A 21797-nucleotide genomic window follows, 5' to 3' on the forward strand; every position below is an offset into this window, starting at 1 on the left:
CTGTCAGGCAGCCCTCTCTTAGAGCTACTCTCTCACAATCTAGTAACCACACTCCCCTCCCCCCCCTCCTTGATGCCTAGGGGTAGTCCCACTCCCCACCATTGCTAGTGCTGGGGTACTGCACTAGTCTTAGGCTGGAAGGAAGGAGAACAAGGCTTTAAAGAAGGATAATTAGAGGCCAAGTTGCTGATTAGATGGGGGAACTCCCACCTGAAGGACTTGAATCTAGGAAAGCAAAGGGTATGGAAGGAATAAAATTTGGTGACATCCAGGGGGTAGAAGAGCCCAGTTGGGATAATAAAAATAGCTCAATAAACACTGAGTATTTACTATGTGCTTTGCGTTGTGTTAACACTTTTAATCCTAATGTAGGGAAACACTAGAAGAGGAGGAGATCAGGTTCTGAAGAGTGAAGCTAAAGATTTAGAGGTATGGAGTGGGATGAATAGGAAAGTCAGTCTGGAGGTAACATACAGGTTGGGTTTAAGGAGAGATACTGGAGGCAGAGATATTAGTTGGAAGGCTGTAGCAATAGCTCAGTAGAGATGGAGGAGATGGACCCTAGGAAGTAAAAGTGGTGAGGACATGATGGCTGAGTGGGTGTAAAGGTGAGAAGTTTAGTGGTTTGGCTCTAATCTTAGTCTTGAGTCCCTAGGAATAGAGTTGGAGCCTTGACCATAGCTAGTGGAAGGAATTCTGGAAAACAAGTATACTGGATGTCATCCATTTGTCCCATTCAGACCCACTCTTTGTCCCTATCTACCATGCGCTGTACCCTGTGAGGCTGATTTATATGGCTTACCTCAATGGATTACCTTGGGCTTTGGTTTCTGTTTGGGTTCCACAAATGGGAGGATACTATGGATTAAATTGCGTCTCCCCACCCCCCACCAATTCATATGTTGAATTCCTAACCCCAATACTCCAGAGTGGAACCTTATTTGGAAATAGGGATCATTGCAGATATAATTAGTTAAGATGAGGTTGTTTCAGTGGGCCCTAATCCAGTGAAACTGGTGTCCTTATAAAATGGGGAAGCTTAGACACAGATACACACAGGAGAATGCCATGTGAAGATAAAGACAGAGTTGGGGGTGATGCTTCTAGAAGCCGAGGAACACCAAGATTGCCAGGAAACCCACCAGAAGCTAGGGGAGAGACCCGGAACAGATTGTTCCTCACAGCTCTTGGAAGGAACCAACCCTAATGACACCCTGAACTTCCAGGCTCCAGAACCGTGAGACAATACATTTCTGTTGTTTAAGCCACCAACTTTGTGGTACTTTGTTACAGCAGTGCTAGCAAACTAATACAGAGGAGAACAGAGGATGGGGGTAGAGTGAGCATGAGCTATTTATTCCCGGCTCCCTCCCTGCCATGTCCCTACAGGTTGGTTGTATCTTTCTACCAAAGGCCACTGCTCCTGTCAGGCAGCCCTCTCTTAGAGCTACTCTCTCACTATCTGGTAACCACACTCCCCCCTTACCCCTTGATGCCTAGGGGTGGTACCAGCTCCCAGTTATTGCTAGGGCTCGGGTGCTGCACTAGTCCTTGATGGTTTTCCTAAATCCTGCCTTATCTTTATAACTATGGCCTTTATTAAACTCATCAAGATGCCCAGTTCGAGTGTACTCTTTCTGCCAAGACCCTGACTAATACAGTGGGTATGTTTGGAGCCAGCAAAAAATACCATTTATTTGTGAATTTGAATGAGTCAGGGGAATCTATAAACAGAATGGCCTAAGCACATTTACTGCTGAAAATGAATGGCTTAGAGAATGAGGGAGCTTGGCATGAGGTTAAGGGGGCATTGTCCAGAAAGATTTTCTTCATTTAGAAAACATTTATTGAAGGCCTACTCCCATGCGCCAAGCACTGCTCTAGGTGCTGGGGGGAAAAGACAAATAAATCACATTGCTTGCCTTCAAGGAGCTCACAATCTAGTAGTGGGAGACAAACATGTAAACAGTCACTTGCATAAAGCATCACAGGTACTGTAGTAGAAGTCAGGGCTGCAGATAAGAACTTTGGAATGATCAGCTTATAGGAAAATCAATAGACTCTTGAAGAACTATAATAATTAAGGGGTGGAAAACATGCCTGGATAAGAGAATAATAGGAAGGAATAATTACAATAGTTCAGATATATTAAACACTTACTATGTCCTAGGCATTGTGCTGTATTTGGGTTATCTCAATTCTCTTCACAAGTCTGTGAGGTTCTGTCGTTATCCCTATTTTAATAAACAAGAAACCAAGGCTCAAAGACTTTAAGTTATGTGCCCAAGGTCACACAGCTAACAAGTGGGTAAGAGAGGAATTGAACCCAGTTCTGATTCCAGAGTTTATGCTTTCACTACTCCTATACTCAGAGCCAGGAGAGATGGCAATATTATGGAAGCCAAGGTAGGAGAGAATTTAAAGGGGAAATGAGTAGCTACCATGACAGATGCCACAGAGAGATCAAATAAATTGAGGACTGATAAGATCCTACTTGATCTTGCAATTTCATAGTTTGAAGTGAACTCTGCCTGGGTAGTTTCCTTAGCAAAGTAGGGGAACTAACTAGTCTGAAGAGCAAATGGGAAGTGGGGATGTGGAGATGTCTTTTCAAGGAGTCCAGCATTAGAGAGGAGAGAGAAAACGGGTGAAAATTAGAACAGCTTGGTCAAATGAGCCTGGCGTGAGAAGCGAGGGTCCTGGCTTTATGTCAGCAGCAGTACCAAAGGTCGTCATCAGTGGTCAGTGTCGTGGAGCCCAACTATGAGGACAGACAGAGGGGGATGGACGTGAGGTCTGAGAGGTTTGTGTTGTGGGGTTGGAGTGGGTAGGGAGGTTGGGAAAAGAGGTCTGGTGGGTTTGGATCTGTCCAGGGTACTGGGAGAGAGGGGCCTGCCAGCAGCTTAGAGGTAAGTAGGAATGGTTGGCAATGTGAGTGGTACAATAAGACCCCATCTCAGCCATTGGTGGGCACACAGACAGAGGCATGGTCCCCAGGCAAGAAGGAGGCAGTCTTCGGTAGTCCATCTGGGCCTGGGAGGAACACAGGGCCACGGGAGTCTTCTCTGAGGACTTGGGTAGAATTTCAAGGGGGCTGGGTTCCACTTCCTCACAGGCATCTGAGACTGCAGTCTTGGGCTGGGAGAGATGGGCGGGGGGGGGGGGGGGGGGAAGGAGTCCAGATTAGAGCAGGTCCTGGGGGGGGAAGACCTGGATTGTGCAGGAAGGAGGGTTAGGCTGGGGGTAGAGCTTAGGGATGGTATGCTGGTGGGCAGGGGTCTTGGAAAAGCGTACGTGGGGAAAGGGTCCGGGTGCAGGCAGGGCTGGTGGTGGGGAGGGTGGAAGGGAATGCACTCACTGGACTCAGTGCTGCAGTATCCCTAAGGTACTGGGCTAGGACCCGGTGCAGGTCTGGAAGTGAGGGCCACAGGGCATGCTTCAGACTCCTTGGGGAGAAGGAAGAGAAGGAGACTGAGTTACAGGAGTGAATTAGGAGGGAGGAGGAGACCACTGAGGTGGGCGTGCAGCTGAGATCAGGGAGTAAGGCTCGGAGAGGTAAGAGTGTAGTCAAGGCAATAAAGGAAGGTAGAGGAGCATAGGTGAAAAGGAGGGAAGGGCAGTCAGTGGTGGGGAGTTTCAAAAAAGGGGTTTGAGTATCCTCAAACACCCCTGCTTCAGCGCCTTTGTACTTGCCATTTTCTCTGCCTCTTGATTTGTTTCCTCATTTCATTTGGGCCTCTGCTCAAATGTCATCCTGTCAGAGAGGCCTTCTCTGACTGCCATGTCTAAAATACTATCACCTCCCTTCCCCATCCCTATTTCCCGCTCTGCTTTATTTTTCTTTATAGCACTTATTGTATATGTATTATATTATTACACATTTTGCCGGGGGGGGGGGCGGTGTCTGTCTCACTCCACTAAAATATAAACTCCATGAGCACAAAGAGTTTGTCTATTTGCTCAGTCCTCCAGGGTATAGAACACTATCTGGCCCAGAGTAGGTGCTCAAAAAATTAGCTGAATGGGTGAATGAAGAGAACCAGAGGGGTTTATTACTAAGTCACTGGGGAAGGTGGTCTCTCTGGGAAGAGTATGGATTAAGGTATGTTGGGGGAACCTCCAATTCTTTCGGCTCATATTTCCACATGGAAAGACTTTAGCTGAACATTTCAGGCTTCTTTTGCTACCTCATTCGTATCTCTCCAAGGGGAGGAGTGATTTATCTGGCAAACTGGGGACAAGGAACTGAGTATGCCTGGTTCAGCAGCATCACCTTCCTCCTCTCCCCCAATTTTTTTGTTGGGTCTGATTACCTGCATAGAGGCTACAATCTGGTCTGCTCATACATATGAGTGGATTAAAAATTCAAAGAAAGACATGTATGTTCAAGGAGAGATGGGAGCACAGAGGAGGGACATCTAACCTAGCCTAGGGTCACCAAAAGAGGCTGCTTGGAGGACTTGTCTTTTGAGCTAGGCCTTCAAGAACCAAGAGATGTTACCAATGGAGGGACTGAAGCGTAAGGATGCTATCCTAATGTTTTTGTTTGTTTTCTCTCTCTTTAGTTGTTTATAACTTCCAATGGCATTTCTTCTCAGCCTTAGTCTTCCCATATAAACAAGTCATTAATAATATTTATTTAAGGATGTGCTATTTGGCAGGCTTTGTGCTGAGGATTTAAAGATGACCAAGCAAGGTAGAGGGAAGACATATAAAGAAATAAATACCGTAAAATGCTACTGGTACTGTGATAGAAGTCTGTACTGGGCACAAAGAGAGTAGCCAAGAGGCTAGGGTTAGGAAAGTTTTCTAGGAGTTGGTGGAGAAAGTTATTTAAAGGTAAAAGGGTATTAGTCATCCAGGGAGGGTATTCCTGGCAGAGGGGACATCATATCCCCTGCACTGAGAAGTAAAACCACTTGATTTGTGGAGGAAATCACCAACAGTTTGGCAAGGCTGAAGCACAGTGTGGGGGTGAGGGGGTGCAAATTCTGGCAGGGGCCAGATTTTACAGAGCCTTGCTTGTCATTCCAGAGTCTGGACTCTACCCTGGGGAGCTAGTCATGAGACTTAAGTAGGAGAGTAGCCAATCCATGTGTGCATTTTAAAGAGACTATTTGGGTGGCTGTGAGAGGCTAGATTGGAGGGAGAAGAGGTTCTGTTTCAGTGAGCCCGGTAGTGTCTGTAGGGCTAGAAAAAGGGGGCCACTATTTGAGGGAGGTTTAGGAGGTGGAATGACCAGACCAGGCCAGACTAGATAAAGGGGAGGGAGGTGTCCAGTGTTCTGGTCTGAGCGATGGGTGGACAGACAGAAGCCTTGTTGCTGAGATGAGGAGCCAGGAGGTGGGGTTGTTTGAGGTGTCCAGGATAGCGGGCATGTTAGAGTGTAAGCAGGCGGTGCGACTCCCAGGGGAGACGTGCCGGAGGTGGCTGAAGCCACAGGTGTGGCCCTGCGGTCCTCGGGAGGGCGGGTGTCATTGAGAAACCCTGGGATGCTTGTTTAGAGGCTTCTGGCCCCACCCGGACCACGGTCCCGTCTCCCGCGTGACCGGGGCGGTACCTGTAGTGCGCAGGAAACTGCCACCTCAGCAGCAGCAGGCCCAGGAGGGTGCTGAGGCCCAGCACCACGAGCAGAGCGGTCACCAAGGAGATCCAGGCTAAGGGACGAAACCAGTCAGACCTCTGCCGCCCCAGGCTGGAGCCCCGCCCCCAGGCCGGCCAGACCCCACCCCGGCCCCGCCCCTCACGGCCCGCCCCTCGCTGCGCCAGCGCCCCTCCAGTAGCGCAGACGCAGAGCGCCTTGCCCCGGCCGGGCCCTCACCAGTCTCGGAGGCAGTGTCTACGCTCACTGGATCTGACCAGGCGCTCCAGGGGCCTTGGTAGGTGGGGCCGTGGAGCCTGGCGCGGAGCTGTAAGCGGTAGCGGGAGCGCGGGCGCAGCTCCAGGGTCTCTCCCCGGGCGCCGAGAGGCGGCTCCAGCACCTGCGCGGAGGGGGAAGGAGCCGGTGGGCAGGCCCCGGGCGGCGGCCTGCCGGCGTCGCGGCCTCGAGAGCCTGGCATCCTTTTGGCCAGAAGCGTACAGCTTTGAATCTTCGGGGATCTCCCTCCCTCCCCTCAACGAGCCTCCTTGACAGAAAACATGCATCCTGGCGGAGAGCCTCTCCCTGACAGCGGTCTCGCCCTCCCCAGGCACGCCAGGCCTTAGACGCGCCCCGACACACACGCTGGCACACAGACCTCGTTGCACGGAGAACTAACTACTCATCCTGACCCCAAAGCACGCACACACTGACCAGGACACGCGGACATCCCGCCAGAGGTGCTCACCAGGGTCCAGGTCGGGCGATGGAAACCCCGGGCACATTCAGATACTCAGGGCCACACAGATTGTTCACAAGTAACACGCATCCAGGAGCGGATGCTAGGTGCTGGGGGCACAAGGACAGATTCCAAACAGAGAGAACAAGCGTCGTGTGGACAGGCAGGGAGACTAGCAATCATGTGGCGAACACTTAGGAACTGCTGGTGATATGCCAAGTGCTGGGCTGGGCACTGGGGAAAAGGATGAATGAAACATGGTTTCTCACAAGTCTAATGAGGAAGACATGCAAACCAGTAAATTATTACAAGTAATTAGTGCTATAATGATGATATAAGTAGGGGACTATAGGAACATGAAGAAGCATGTCAGGCTGCCTGAGTTGCTTGGTTGGGGGTTACAGAGTAGTTCTGTGTGCTAAGAGCATGGAGGGCCAGGCTGGGTGGTCAAAGATGAGGCGAAGGCAGTGGTAGTAGGGATGTGAGGACTGTCGGTACAAAAAACTCAACTTACTTGTTGATAAATGGAGGGAAGGGACAAGGGAAAAGGAAGAAGAGTCCAGTACGACTCCAGGCTTGGATAACTGGGTAAGTGGTAGTGCCATTGTCAGATAGGGAACAGAGAAGTAAGTTTGAGGATGAAATACTGTATGGTTCCATTTTGTTAAGTTCAACAACAGCGAAAACTTATCAAAATAGTAGTGGTGTCAAAATAGTAGTTCCCTTGGGGGTGTGTGTGACTGTAAGGGGCACAAGGAGCTTCTGGGATGCTAGAAATAACCTTTATCTTGATGTGGGTAATAGTTACATGGGTGTATACATGTACAAATTAATTGTATATTTAAGATCTGTGTACTTTACTGAATGTAACTTATACCTCAATAAAAAGGCAAAATAAGCTTGGGGAGGAAGATGAGTTTAGTTTTGGATATACTGGGTCTGAAATGCCCCTGGGGGCTTTTATGTAGAGCTGTCTGGTAAGAAGTTGTATATATGTGTGGTTAATGAGAATAAAAGCAGGAAAGAGTGAGATGGTTCAGCCAGAGAAATAGTATGAGAATCCGGAGAAACTGATCCCAAAGGCAAAGGGAAGGCAAAATTTTAAATGGCAGTAGTCAACAGTATCAAATGTCAAAGAGAGATTAAGATACCAGTTGAATCAGATAAACATAGATCTACAAACCCAGACATAGATACATGGACACCTTCACTCTTGATAACAGATCCAATAAAACTCAGGAATACCGTGTGTAGTGACGTCTGTGGGCATTTTCCCCTCGATCGTACCTTCCAGTCTTGATGGCCTTCTCCTGTGTATCGGAGCTGATAGCAGGTCTCTCGGGCTCCCCACGATGATGGGTGTTGCCATTCCAATTCCAGCTGCCCGCTGGAGACCTCCCTCCAGTGCAAGTTTGGAGTGGGGATGAGCACTACAGGGATGCCAGCAGGACTGGCCTAAGCCCTTCTGTGCATGAGATATCATGCCACCAGGGCCATGGGTCAGAAGTACCAGAACTGGTGATGCTGGGCAAGGGGTCAGGAGTGGTCGGGGCAGGAACTATGTGGGAGGAGAAGGGAAGAAAGTTCTTACCAGCCTGGCGGATCCAGAAAGGGGAGCCCAAGTAGCTGTGAACAGCACCCTGGGCTGTGGTCACCTCCACAAGGATGTGAATAACACTGTCATTTCGTGACTTGAAGTGGCAGCGAGAGAACTGGGAGGGCTGTAATCCTGGATTTTTCTCCTCTTCACACTTCTCCCAGATGGGGTCCCTAAGAATCATCCCCATAGAGTTATTGAATCAGGCCTGCATCAGAGACTAATCCTGATAATTCCCATCCCACAGGGGATATGGCATGTAGGGACCATAATGTGACTCCTCCCTCAGCTTCCAGACCTTTCTCTGTCTTCCTGCCATGGTGTTTTGTTTTCTGAATTTTACTTTGGTGTCCAGCCTCTAACTCTTAGGGAAAGAGCTAGATGATACATGAAAATAGCATGAGCTATAGAGTTCATGTCTTGGCTTATTGGTATACAACTCTGGTAGATTGTTTGATTGATCTTTGCTTCCATTTCTTCATCGATAAAATGGATTAATAACACCTACTTCACTGGATTGTTTCAAAGAGACTTCATCTGTCTGGTGGAAACATACTTATGTTTTTAATCTGTTGTACAGCAGCTCTGTTAGTCACCTCTATATATTAGTTTACTATAACATTATTACAACATCCTCCCCAACTGGCTTTACTGCCTTCATTGTCCACTCCTTTCAGTTTGTTCTCCACATAGCTACCAGAATTTGCTTCCCAAGTGTTGATCTGCTAATGTCCAGCATATATCACAAATCTGTCCACTTACTGAAATCTTTAACACTGCCACGTGAGATGAACTACCTCTGTCTCCTGCCTGGATTAAGGCAAAGTTCTAACTGGTGACTCTGCTTCTGTCTGTACTTCTTTATAATTTCACAGAGAAACCTATCTTTTTAAAATGAAAATCACATCACGTCACTCTTCTGCTTAAAATCCTTCAATGGCTCTCTGTCCCACCTTGAATCCAAACTCCATACCGGGGACCACAGGGCCCTATATGATTTAACTCTTCCCTACCTGGCCATTCTCCTATAATTCTCACACCCGTTTACCACCCTTCATCCACATGGGCCTTCTTTCTGTGCTATGGATATGCCACATGTACTGCCTTTGCACTTCACCTTGCCCTGGGTTGCTCTGACTCTAGGTCTTCATGTGACTCATTCTTTTTTGCCACTTAGGTGTGGTCTCTAGGTTCTCTAGACCATAAAGTCTAGATTAGCACCCACCCCCCACCCCACTTAGTCTCTACCATATAACCTTGTTTCTTGATTTCTTTACTTCTTTGTCACTCCTTCCTTTCCCCCTGACTAAAATGTAAGCCCCAACATTGTGGAAACTTTTCTGTTTCATTTGTTACTCTATTCCAATGCCTGCCACATAGTCACCCTCAATAACCGTTTATGGCACAAGTGAATCATGTCTCCTTCCTGATTATAATGCCTAAATGGCTAGCTGTTACTAAAATTATTTATTAATATATTTATATGTTTACTTCTTTATTCAGCAAATAATTGATACCATGTGCCAGGCACTGTGCTGGGCACTATGAATACATAGAGGAATAATCAAGGAGCTCTCATTCCAGTGGAAGAGGCAGAAAAACAGACAGATGGTATTTTTCTGTGGTGTGCACTGGCTGGTTGGGGGGGGCATATCAAGGAGGATAATCTAACCCAGACAGGGAGGGTCAGAGAATACTTCCTGGACAAGGCAGTGCTTAGACTGCATCTTGGACTGTAAATAGGATAGGCAGAGGGGACAAAGAGACATACGAGGCACATGCTTGTGCACAGATAAGAGATATAGTGCTTTGGGGGAAATTAGAAGTGTGCAGAATGCTCTTAGCTTAGAGGGCCTGGTGGCGAGTGGTAAATGGGAGAGGGCAGACTAAGGTCATAGATGGCCTTATGACCTTTGTAAGGAGCTTGAGCTTAATCTTACAGTGATTATGGAGACATTTAAGACTTTTAAACTGAAAAATTGTCATAATTAGCATTGTACTTTGGGAAGATCACTGTAACTGCAGGTTGTAGGAAAGAATTCGTGAGGGCAGACTAGAAGCAGGGAAATCTATTAGGACACTTTTATGGTTTCCATGTATGAGGTGATGAGGACCTGAACTGGGGTTGTGACAATGGGGGTGGAGTAAAATATATGGATTGAGGGGCTACTGAAGAGGTAGAAATAAGACCATTTCTGATTGGATCTGGAGGGTGGGGAAATGGCAGAAGTCCAGAGTGATTCCCATGTTTCAGGCCTGAAAAACCAAGTTGATGGTAGGGTGGAGGACAAAGAAGGAGGAGCAGCTTTTGGTAGAAGAAATGATGACTTCAGTTTTGCTCCTCTTTAATCCATTCATGGCACTTCTCGACTATGGAAATCTGTGCAGTTATTTAAAAGAATGAGTTACATCTTTTTGTAATGGGCTCCAAGACATACTAAAATTTTTTTAATGTTTATTCATCTTTGAGAGAGAGACACACACACAGCATGAGCGAGGGAGGGGCAGAGAGAGAGAGAGAGAGAGAGAGAGAGAGAATCCCAAGCAGGCTCTGCGCTGTCAGCACAGAGCCCAATGTGGGGCTTGAACTCATGAATTGTGAGATCGTGACCTGAGCTGAAGTTGGATGCTTAAGCAACTGAGCCACCCAGGCGCCCCTCCAAGACATATTTTTAAGTAAAGAAAGTAAGTTAGCAAACCACAAATATAATGGGATCCAACTTATATTGAAAATTAAATGTTGTGTATAGACATGTTTAAGTACATAGAAAAACTGGAAGAATACATTAAAGCTGTTAATGGTGGTTCTTTTCAGTATTCATTAATTTAACATTTGTTTACTGAGTACCCTCTATGTTCTAGGCACTGTGGTAGGTGAGAATACATTGGTGAGTAAAAGCAGACATTGACTTTGCCCTTAGGGATCATGTATAGTCAAGATCAGCCTTTCTCAATTGGAGTTCTGAGAAAGAGTGATAATGTCGGTCAAATAACTCCATAAAGTATGAATGTAAAATTGTAACTATGATAAGTACTTAAGAAGGAGAGGTGTATGGTACAATAAGTATGTATAATTGGACCCAATGGGGAGGATCAGGGGAGGGTTCCCTGAGGAGGTGACATTTGACTTGAAAATTGAAGGGTAGGGGCGCCTGGGTGGCGCAGTCGGTTAAGCGTCCGACTTCAGCCAGGTCACGATCTCGCGGTCCGTGAGTTCGAGCCCCGCGTCAGGCTCTGGGCTGATGGCTCGGAGCCTGGAGCCTGTTTCCGATTCTGTGTCTCCCTCTCTCTCTGCCCCTCCCCCGTTCATGCTCTGTCTCTCTCTGTCCCAAAAATAAATAAAAAACGTTGAAAAAAAAATTTTTTTAAAAAGAAAAAAAAAAAAAAAGAAAATTGAAGGGTAAGTAGAAGTTAAGACAGGAGAGCTGGGTAGATAGCAAGTGCAAAGACCCAGAGGCAGGAGAGACTATGGCAGATAGCAGGGGACCAAAGAGTCAGAGAGGAAAAGACAGCATAATGTAAGGTGAAGCTGAAGGCATAGGTAGGGGCTAAGTCTTTCGGTACTTTATAAGGCCACAATAGGGTTCTTTATCTTTCCTTCCTTTCTTCCTTCCTTCCTTCCTTCCTTCCTTCCTTCCTTCCTTCCTTCCTTCCTTCCTTCCTTCCCCAAGATTAGTGGGAAGCTATTGAAGACTTTAAAGCCAAGAGTGTTATATTCATGTTTGCACTTTAAAAGATCACTCCAGGGGCATCTGAGTGGCTCAGTTAGTTGAATGTCTGATCAACTCTTGATTTTAGCTCAGGAGCCTGTTTAAGATTCTCTCTCTCCCTCTGCCCCCCTCCCCTACTCACTTGTTCCAGCTCTCTCTCTCTCTCTCTCTCTAAAAAAAAAAAAAAAAAAAAAAAAAAAAATCACTGCAGTTCCTATGTGGAGAATGATTTGGAGGATTCAAGAGGTGCCCAGTTAATAAGTCTTCCTGGTAGCCCAAGTGAGCTAGGGGAATGGCAGTGATGAAAAGCAGGCAGATTCTAGAGATATTTAATAGGTAAAATCAATAAGACATGGTTTTAGATTGGATATGGGAGGGGTGACAGATCAGTGAGGTGCTTGGTGGTAATTCTTGAAGGCGAGGTTTTGATTGGATTTGATAGATAATGGAGGGCTGCAGTACCTATTTGAGTAGGGGAGACCATTCAAAGTTTGAGTTTAACAAAGGTCACTCTGTCAGCAGCATGAGGGGTAAATTGCAGGTGAATGAGAAAATAGGCAGTTGCAGTGGTCCAGGTGACATGATTAAATCTGAACGAAACCAAGGCATTCCAGTGGGGATGGAGGGAGATTAAGAAGGTAAAGTATCTATCCGAGGATTAGGGCGTGGAGGCCAGTTGGCTTTGGGATAAAGGAGGGGAGTGAAGAGGACCACGAACAATCTCTCTCTGTGTGATTGTCTCTCTCTCACTACATCAAGCTCAATCAGCAGTTCAGCTCTCACCTGTTTCCGGGACAGCACCGCGCCCTGCTGTGGTAGAAGAAGCCTTGGGAGCTAGTGTGGTTTTGTTGCTGCCACTGACAGGTAACATTCTTCAGGTTCAAGGTAAAGCACTGCAGTCCAATCTCCACTAAGTTAACAGAAGGAAGTCCCATCAGGGCCAACACATTCCCGCTCTACAGAGCATCCAGATCATCTTCACACATAACTTGGAATATTTACTTTCATTCATTGTTCTCTCCTTGAATACAGTACACTCTGTCCAGTGGCAAGTTTGAGGTCATCAGGAAGGACCGTGGCTCTCAGAGCTTCCATTTCCAGTCCAGGCCTCTCTAGAGATCTTTTCCATCTCCTCCCCATCTTCCCATTCTTTTGTCGACTCACCTGCATCTCCAGGCAGGTCCACAGTTGTGGGGAGGGACCAGGATCCCCAGGAGCCATGGAGGGAGACCCCGTCAGGTTGGCTGCGCAGCTGGAGCTTGTAGGATTTACCAGGCTGGAGCCCTGAGATGAGGCAGCTTCCACTCATCACTGTCAGAGATGAAGCCTTGGGAGAAGAATCCCAGCCTCAGAATCTAGGTCTGCCTCTCAACCAAGACAGCCTCCATCTCTTACATTTGAAGCCCCACAGTGTACCTGTTGAGAGATGCCCAGTTCCCCACTGGATAGATATGCACACAGACTAGGGGCCAGGTAGGTGGGTTTCAAGTGGTGTTCAGAACTTTTAGGGAAAGCCCCATGACCTCAAAGGCCTGAAACACTCAATTTTGTTGGTATGAATGACCCAAAGTGGGAGATTCCTAAATAGACATGGTTCCCACGCCCATACTAACTCCCCAAAGACCAACCCAATCTGGAATCCCTGAAGTACAGCCTGTTCTTTCTTGGGGCAAGATTAGGGGTAGGAGATAGGAGGTAGGGCAGAAGAAGGCCAGGATACTTCTCTAGTTGGGGAGGTCTGCTCTGGTCGATCCTGTTGGGGCATCATGGGCTGAGCACACGGAGGCTGGTGCGGAGCTGGGGCTGGGTTTAGTCTCTGCAGAGCTGGACAGCAGGTTTCTGTGGGCAGCAGCTGCATGACTGTGAGAGCACTGGAATTCCTGGGATCCTTGGGGCCATAGCGGAGTTCGTGCCTCAGGAAAGCACTGATTTCGGGAGCTGGGGTCTCCCAGCTGATCTGAAGTTCCCCTGGTTGGCTCCCGCCCACAGCCTTAATGATATTTGGGGGAGCTGGCAGGCCTGAGGGCAAGACAGGGTACATCAGAACTCTCTGAGTGCCACAGTCTATGGTTCAACCCATGGACTGTAGAGGGAGGAGCTGGAAGCTGGATTGCAGGCAGCCCCTGGGTTCTAGAGGATCACAGACCATTGCTCTCCTGGAAGCCAGGGCAAGGAAACTCCTTATCCTTTCTCCTTTCATCACTAGAACAGTGGCCTCTTTTCAGGTTTGTTAGACTCAGTGCTCCTCAAGAGCAGGGATCTCTTCATTTCTGTATCCTTGTCACCTAGCACAGTGCCTGGCACATAGTAGGTAGTCTGTAACTGTTGAATGAGTAGATGAATAGGTTAATGATGGGGGGTGGGGCACAGGTTGTCTCTGGTGTGAAATGAAGTCTAGTTTTGGATGCCAAGTCTGGGAAGAATGATAAGGGGATCTTGAGGTGCCTCTAGCATCTGGTAATGAAGGGCATCCATGTTGCCCCAAGAGAGCACAACCAGTCTGATCCTAGGAGCTGGATGAGGGCATCAAATAGAGGGGCCAGAGTGACAGGAGGATGGCCCTTACCCACACTATCCACAAAGAGCACCCGCTGGGTCACAGTCTGGTTCAGAAACATATTCTTCACCCAGAGGTGCAGTGGAAAGAAGAGGCGAACTTCATCCTGGGCTGGAAACTGGCACACGTATCGAGTTCCAAAGGGCAGCACATTCTCAAAACTAAGAGGGCAGGCACGGGGCTTCTCCCTGTGGGAGTAGGAGAAGTCTGTTCTACCTACATGGCCACCATGACAGGCTCTGAGGACCCAAGTCTGGGCCCAAGACCAACTTCTATTTCCATTACTGTCATTTTTCTTCTCAGTGCCTGGGATAAGTGGGATTGGGGGTTATGCAGGGGCTGAACTGGTACTATCCAAAGCACATCTGTTCTTTAAGTAGCTACTGAGGGCATGTCCCCTTATAGGGCCAAATGCAGGGAAGGTACAGGGGCTGGGTTCGGCTGAGGTAAGTACAGGACAGATACAGGGGAGTGTGGCACAGCCCAGCACATACCCTGGATAAGCATACAGCAGCTGGTATGTTCCATTGGGTGCTGCTTCTTCCTCATCCCAGAAGCAAGTGAGGTCCTCAAAGGTTTGAGAGAAACATTTCAGGGGCTCTGAATCCGAGGCCAGCAAGGAGGTATCTGAGGAACAGCTGGTGAGTTGGGCCCTGGGTCCTCCCAGGCATGTTTATGGGCAAGGGTAGGGGACTAGTGGGAGCCTCCTACCTTGCACCCCTCCCAGGGCTCCCTTTTCCTGGGTACAAGTGGTCTCCACCCTCCACACACCTCACCTTGGCTGCTGACTTGTGCCAGGTTTTGGGGGGCCAGGAGGAGGCAGGAGGTGACCACCAGGAGGGCCCAGGAGGGCATCTTCTCCGGCACTGTGTGCCTGCCTTAGCCCATCCTCCTCTCAGGAAGCCGGGCCCCAATCCCCTCCCGGGCCAGCCCCTCAGGTTCCTGTCAGATACAGCCCCACGTCCTGTCCCTGTCCCTGCCCCTGTGGGGCCCATCCAGACCACACTGGGGCCAAGGGCCAGGGGAGGGAGAGTGGGAGTGGGCAGGAGGGTAGGAGGAATTTGAAAGAGAAGATACAGGTCTTTTGGGAGGGAGATGGGGGTTACATTTTTGACTGTGTACCAGGAGGAGACTAAGCCTCTGTGTGTTTCTATGTCAACTGTTATAGAAGGGCGTATTATCAACAAGAATAGCAACATTTACTGAGCACTTACTATGCTGTTACGTGCTAAGGACTTTATATCTATTGACTCAGCTCCTCCTCACAATAGTCTTATTTCCATTATAGAGATGAGGAAACTGAGATGCAGGGAAGTTAAAAGATTTGCCCAAGATCACAGACCTACTGAGAGGTAAAGCTCAGGAGGTCAAGCTTCAGAATCCAAGTGCTTAACGACCACACCACGCTACTGGAAGGTGTAAATCCACCGGGAAATGACTGCCTCACAACCATAACAAAATGGTGGCTATTTCCACTTTAATGGGTTCTGTAACTTTGTGCACACATTCTCCCTGAAACTGGATGTGCACCCTCCATTGTGTGTCGTCTCCACTGCTGCCTCTAGTCCTTTGCTACTCAAAGTGTGGTCTGTAGACCAGCAGCAACAGCATTACCTGGGGGCTTGTTAGATATGTGGGATCTTAGGCCGCACCCTGGACCTACTAAAACAGAGTCTGCACTTTACCAAAATCCCCAGATGATTCAAATACACATTTAAGTTTGAGAAGCACTGGTCTCAGTGGCTCAGCTTGTGATTATCTTCTTCACATCAGTAGCAAGAGAGTAGGTATGATCCCTTGTCCAAAGCCCAGGCAGGGACTGCTCTAATTATGGGTGGCTTTTATGCCACCTCTCAGGAGCTTCGACTCTTGCAGGGGTAGAGGGGAGTGCAGGTCACATTAACTCCCATATTTAGCCCCTCTGGGGCTACCGTTGCTGGCTCTGCAGGCTAAGTGGCCTCAATATCACCTTTCTCTCCTCCTCCTGAATTAATGTTACTTATAGAGAGATGGGAGGGGCAGGGTGGGGGGTTGGAGGGAGTAAATGGAAATCCTTTAGCCCTCCTGTGAGGGCTTAGTTTCTCTGGCACTGTTTCTCTGCAAGAAGTCCCTGAGGCCAGGTTTGTTCTGGTTCCTGTCCAGCTCTCAGGTTACAAGGACCAGCTTCCTCTGTCCAATGGGGATGACTTCGGATGCCTCCCCAGCCCCCAGTCAAGGGCCACCCAACCTCTAGGTCAAGTGAGAGGGGAAACACATCTTTCATGTTCACAGGGTCCCAATGCTTTGATGCTATGTATATGCCGATGACTTCAAAAGTAGTATTTCCAGCTGTGACTTCCTCTGGGCTCCAGGTTGGACTGCCAACTACCTACTTGGCATCTCTACTTGTGTGTCTAATGGGCATCTTATACTTAAGTTGGCCAAAATAAAACTCTTGATTCTGGTTCCCACCCCTAAGCCTGTGATTTTGTTTCTCTTTCCTCTAGTCTTACCCACCTCTGTAAATGGCACCACCGTCTACTCAATTGACCAAACCCAAAAACCCCAATACTCCTTGATTCCTATCTTTCTCTTACCCTACATTCAGTTCACTAGTAAGTCCTATTCAATATTCTTTCAAAACGTACCGTGAATCTGAACACTAGTTACCACTTCCCACCATGCTAGTCCAAGCCTGGACTACTGCGGTAACTTCCTACCGCCTTCCCTCTTACCTGGGGGCCGTCTGTCCTCCAGTCCTCCACATGACAGAGAGAGATGTTTAAAATGCAATTCAAACTTCTTCATTCCCCTGCTTAAACCCTCTGATGATTTCCAACTGTGCTTAGGATAACATCCAAACACCTTGTAGCAGCATACAAGGTCCTGCTTTGACGTGGGCAAGCTTACTTAAATCTTATCTCCTACCACTGTCTTCACTCTCAACCAGCCACAATAACCTCATTGTGTCTCTCCTCTCAATCCTTATCACACTCAACCTTTCTGCAACATTTGATATTCTCCTCCTTCCTTGCCTTCTACAATGTACCACATTCTCCTGGTTTCCTCCTACCCCTGGAACATTCTCTCCCAGTTTCTTCCTTTCTTTACTCTTTCTCTTAAATGTTGTTGTTTCCCAGGTGTCCTTGCTTTGCCCTTTATTTCCCTGAGTGATCTCATGGCTTCGATTCCATCTACAGACCAATTACTCCCAAGACTGTACCACTCTCTTGAACTTCGAATTCTCAGTTACTTATTGGATGCCTCTGTTTGTTGTACCATAGGCACTTCACGTAAACTCACCAAGTCCCAAATGCAAATATCTCTAACTCCCATACACCCTTTTGGATTTTCCCTTCCTATGTTCTGCATCTCACCCTAGGCTCCTGGCATCTAAGCCTGGAACCTGAAAGTTGTCCTCAAATCTTCATTCTTCCTTCACTCCAGCATCCAAGCCTTACTGTGTCTGTGACCTCTACAGCGAGGCAGTATAATAGTGGTTTAGGATGTAGAATGCGCAAGACAAGGGGCTTTATCTGAGGATCGAGATGGGGGCTTTGCGCTCCTGCATGAAAGGAGGTCCAGCTACCTGTCTCTGTCGCATGTCCATTTTTCTCTGTTTCCACACAGCTGAGCATTCACAGAGTAGGGAGTAAACTTCAGACTCAGTATTAGGCATCACCGGTGCCTTCCCCAGTCCTTTGCTTCTTTAGAATATCGAGCAGGAACTAGAAGAGTCCTGGGTGAAAGGAGACTGCTTAGGTTTGCCTGTTCTTTGGCCAAAGGGTTCCAGTAGGCTCCTCAAGGTCCGGCCCCGGTCAGCAGGCCTAGGCTTTTCTGTTGGGATATAAAGCCAAAACCCCGGCTTACAAAAGCCTGGATTTGATCTCTGTGTAGCCATTGCTCAGAGAATTTAAGGGGTTGCTGGATGAGGCTGGGCTCACGTGGCAGGGTGCTGTTAAACCACTCTCTGGGGGCAGGAAGGAGCCCTGTTTGGTAGCATTTACAGCTATTTTGGTGCAAATATTCCGCCGTGGCCAATTTCAAGCTGCTAACATGATGTCGCTGAATAGTGAGCTGGGAACAGAAATAGCGCTCATGATCCCATACCTGTATCCCCCTTTTCCAAGATTTCCAGCACCAGTGAGACAGTCTGGGATAGGTAGCTCCAGGCCCCTGGATTCTCCATCTCTCCATCACTTTCCCAGCATCACCAAGCTTCTCTCCAAAATGATTGTTCTACTTGTTCAATTGTTCTAGCAGTGGGTCAGAGCACTGTATTTTCTCCACACCTTTGTCGATGTTGTTTTAAATTTGCTATTCTGATAGTTGGTGAATGGTCCAATCTCCTTATTCAGTGCCTTTTCTGAACCTCGAATTTGCTTTTATTCTTTCCCTGCTTAAAATCCTTTCATGGCTCCACAGGGTCCTTCGGATCAAGACTCTTCTCTCGATGCTCGAACATAAAAGGCCCTTGTACCTTTTATCTTCCCCTTCCTGGAATCTCTTCCCCACAATGCTCTCTTCACTATTTTCCAAACCCAATCACCTTTCCACCACAGGGATTTGGTCCCTTGCTCCCCCAGACACAAGGACCCTCCAATCTCTCAGCCTGTTGGAACTTTCTTTGTGATTCAAGAACTGACCGTAAGTCATGACTCCTTGGGAGTCTTTTCTTATCCCCCAACTATATGTAACAGAGGAGAAAGGCTAATTAAAAAAGAGAGAGGCAAATTCATATTCCTTCCAGAGGCCTTGCAGCTCTTTTGTGATTATGAACAACTGAGTGAGCCTTTGGGCATGGCCTTGATAAGAGGGAGTGAGAGAGCTAAATTTGCTGAATATGAAATTGGTGGGAATTTTGGAGCATATTGTGGTAACTCCAGAGAAAAAGGAAGAGTGCTAGGAAGTGAAGGACGGCAACCTGAGGAGAAGAGAGCCTCACCAGTGAGATTTTCAGTCGAAGGACTGTCGGAGGAAAGTTCCAGAACAGTGATGACTAATACTCAGTCTGAAGTTTATTCCCTACTCTGCGAATGCTCAGAATCCCTAGAACACCCTCAAAACATTCAACAAAAGTGTCCTCTACACACAACCTTAATTTATGGTGTTTTAGGAACAAAGGGAGAAAATGACACCTGTGGAGTGGAGAAATAGGACGGCAGCCGCAGAATTCAGGTTGAGAGGTGATCCTGAGGATGTGAACCATGGGAGGGGTCCTAGTAAAAACAGGAGGGTGTGGACTTCCTGAGGATGTGGAATGGTGACTGAGCTGTTCTAACTGGATATAAATGGAAAAGGTGGTCCCAAAGGGCAGCCTTGAGGACATTTGGGTGGCCTATGAACAATCTTTCCTTCCTCTGGCTCTCTCCAGAGTTTTGTGCCTCTGTCGGGCTGCTTTTATATGTGAACAGCTGTGCTGGGCCTCCATCTGAGCTAGATGAGCTGAGAACCCTGCCAAAGGGGAACTGTCCTCCTAACTCACTCCTCCCGGGGAAAAGCTGGCTGGGAGTGAACCTGCCTCTTCCTCCCTCACCCCCTATCTTAGCATTAATCAACACCTAGTATTAATCAACACTAGCTATTTGTCAGCACCATGCTATTGCACGGTCTCATTTCTTCACACCATGACTCTATCAGGCCCTCGTCCTTACTCTCCAGAAGCTAAAATGCAAGCTGAGATGGGTTAAATGAGTTGTCCAAAGTCACTCTTAAGGGGCAGAGCTGAGATATGAATTCAGATCTGTTTGATTCCAAAGCCTGTTCTTTTAGAGACTACAGAGGCACTTCTCATTAGGACCACCATTTCTTCTCATTAGGACCACTGTTTCTTCTGTCTCATTCATTTATTTAATAGTACGTGCCCGGCACAGGGCCTGGTGTGAGTCTCTCCCGCAGCAGGAGGCTGAGTTCAAAACAGGCATCAAGAGAGGCTTACTTCAGGTAAATGGAAAAGGACCAGTATTTGTCCCGCAGTGACCCCAAGTGAGAGAGCTGCAGGGGACCTGGTCAGGTCAGCCCTCTGTCCTCCATCCTCCATGAGACATCCTGGCTCCTGACCTGCCGGGCTCTCTTTGACCCCTGAGTCCACGTTTCTTGCTGTGGGAACAGGCAGACCAGCCCCTGCAGCCAGCCCCCTAGTTGGCCGGCTCTGCCCTGGGAGAGGGCCTGGGTGAGATAAGAGGACCCACAGCCGGTGGGAGGAGCCTGAGCTGGCTGGAGGGCGAGGCAGGAAATCACCCCTTCCTTGGGGGGCCAAGGGGGAATGACTCAGGGCTGACTGGCGGGAGTTCCGTTTTTGTGGCCTGGATGGGCTGCAGTGGGGCCCCTTGGATAACGTGCTCAGGGAGGCCTTCCCCAGCCGTCTGCCTACTGAGGCTTGGAGAGGTGTGCCTTGGCCTTTTCTCTTCCCTTTCCCACTATTTCTCTGGAAACAAGTTTGTGCTGCTGGGCTGGTCTCTTGCTCCACCCACTGCCCAACCCAGGCCGTCCCCTGCAGGAATACAACCACTGAGGGAAACAGTGAGGACTGAAGCCCGAACAGGTGTGGGCAGCCAAGGCTGAGAATCTGGGTGCTCTGTCCCGCAGATTGCCGCCTTGTCTGTAGAGGGGCTCTGGCTGCTAGGAGGCCACAGTGGAAATGTGGACCCGGGACCCGGGGCATGCCGCATACGATCAATGCATCTGTTGAATTTGGAAGTTGTATTCTACCCCAGTCTGGCCCCTTTCCACTGTGCTAGAGAAGCAGCATAGCATTACGTCTTCAGAGAGAGACCCTGAAATCAGAATAGCTAGGTTTGAATCTAGCTCTGCTATTTCCTAGCTGTCAGACTTTGGTTAAGTTACTTACCGTCTCCAAGCTTGTTTTCTCTCCTGTAAAATGGGGATGATAACAGTGGTGCCTACCTAAGAGGGTTGTTCAAGATTGAAGGAATTCATATGTACAAAGTGCCCGGAACAGCCCCTGGCAGGTAAGTACCATGTAAGCATTAGCTGCTGCTTTTTTTTAGTGACTGGTAACTCCATCAACCCAGTCATCTATACAGAAGCTTGGCAGTAATCCTAGATTCTTCCCTTCCCCTCCCTGCCATAGTCAACCCCCTCCCCTGATTCTTCCTCCTGTGCATTCCTTCTCCGCCCCCCACAACCCCCCCGGCTCACCACCTCTTGCCTGCACTACTGGAACTCACTGATCACTGATCTCCCTGCCTTCACGCTTTCTTTCTTTAACACTTTTATGGAGATATAATTCACATGCCATAAATCTATCCACTTAAATTGTGAATTTAGTATTCACATATATGTGCAGCCATAGTCAATTTTAGATCCGATCTTTTTTGTCCCCTCAGGAAGAACTCTGAAATTTTGAGCTCTTGCCCTCCTACTCAGCCCTAAGCAGGCACTCATCTACTTTCTACCTCTATAGATTTGCCTATTCTGGACATTTCCTGTGAGTGAAATACAAGAAAATGCAATATGTGGTCTTTTGTGCCTAGCTTCTTTACTGAAGATGGTATTCCCAAGGCTCACGCATGTTGTAGCATGTGTCAGTACATCATTCCCTTTTAATGGCTGTATAATACTCCACCATGCGGATAGACCACATTTTGTTTATCCGTCATTAACCATTTGAGTTC

The 21797-nt window shown here is 48.1% G+C and overlaps 1 protein-coding gene across 1 annotated transcript; it reads right to left on the reverse strand.

The window, feature by feature from the left end:
* Positions 1 to 38: 38 nt before the first annotated feature.
* On the reverse strand, positions 39 to 15104 carry MPL (MPL proto-oncogene, thrombopoietin receptor). The gene is made up of 12 exons (XM_049617318.1): positions 14958 to 15104; positions 14676 to 14808; positions 14191 to 14369; positions 13345 to 13643; positions 12789 to 12951; positions 12408 to 12534; positions 7909 to 8087; positions 7605 to 7747; positions 5822 to 5981; positions 5561 to 5657; positions 3359 to 3446; positions 39 to 3138 (listed from the first exon to the last, which is right to left on the reverse strand). Exons 1-12 carry the CDS (start codon positions 15034 to 15036, stop codon positions 2743 to 2745), a joined length of 2043 nt encoding a protein of 680 aa, XP_049473275.1. The 5' UTR covers positions 15037 to 15104; the 3' UTR covers positions 39 to 2742.
* Positions 15105 to 21797: the final 6693 nt, after the last annotated feature.

Source organism: Panthera uncia (genome assembly GCF_023721935.1).
Source record: "Panthera uncia isolate 11264 chromosome C1 unlocalized genomic scaffold, Puncia_PCG_1.0 HiC_scaffold_4, whole genome shotgun sequence".
Classification (NCBI taxonomy): domain Eukaryota; kingdom Metazoa; phylum Chordata; class Mammalia; order Carnivora; family Felidae; genus Panthera; species Panthera uncia.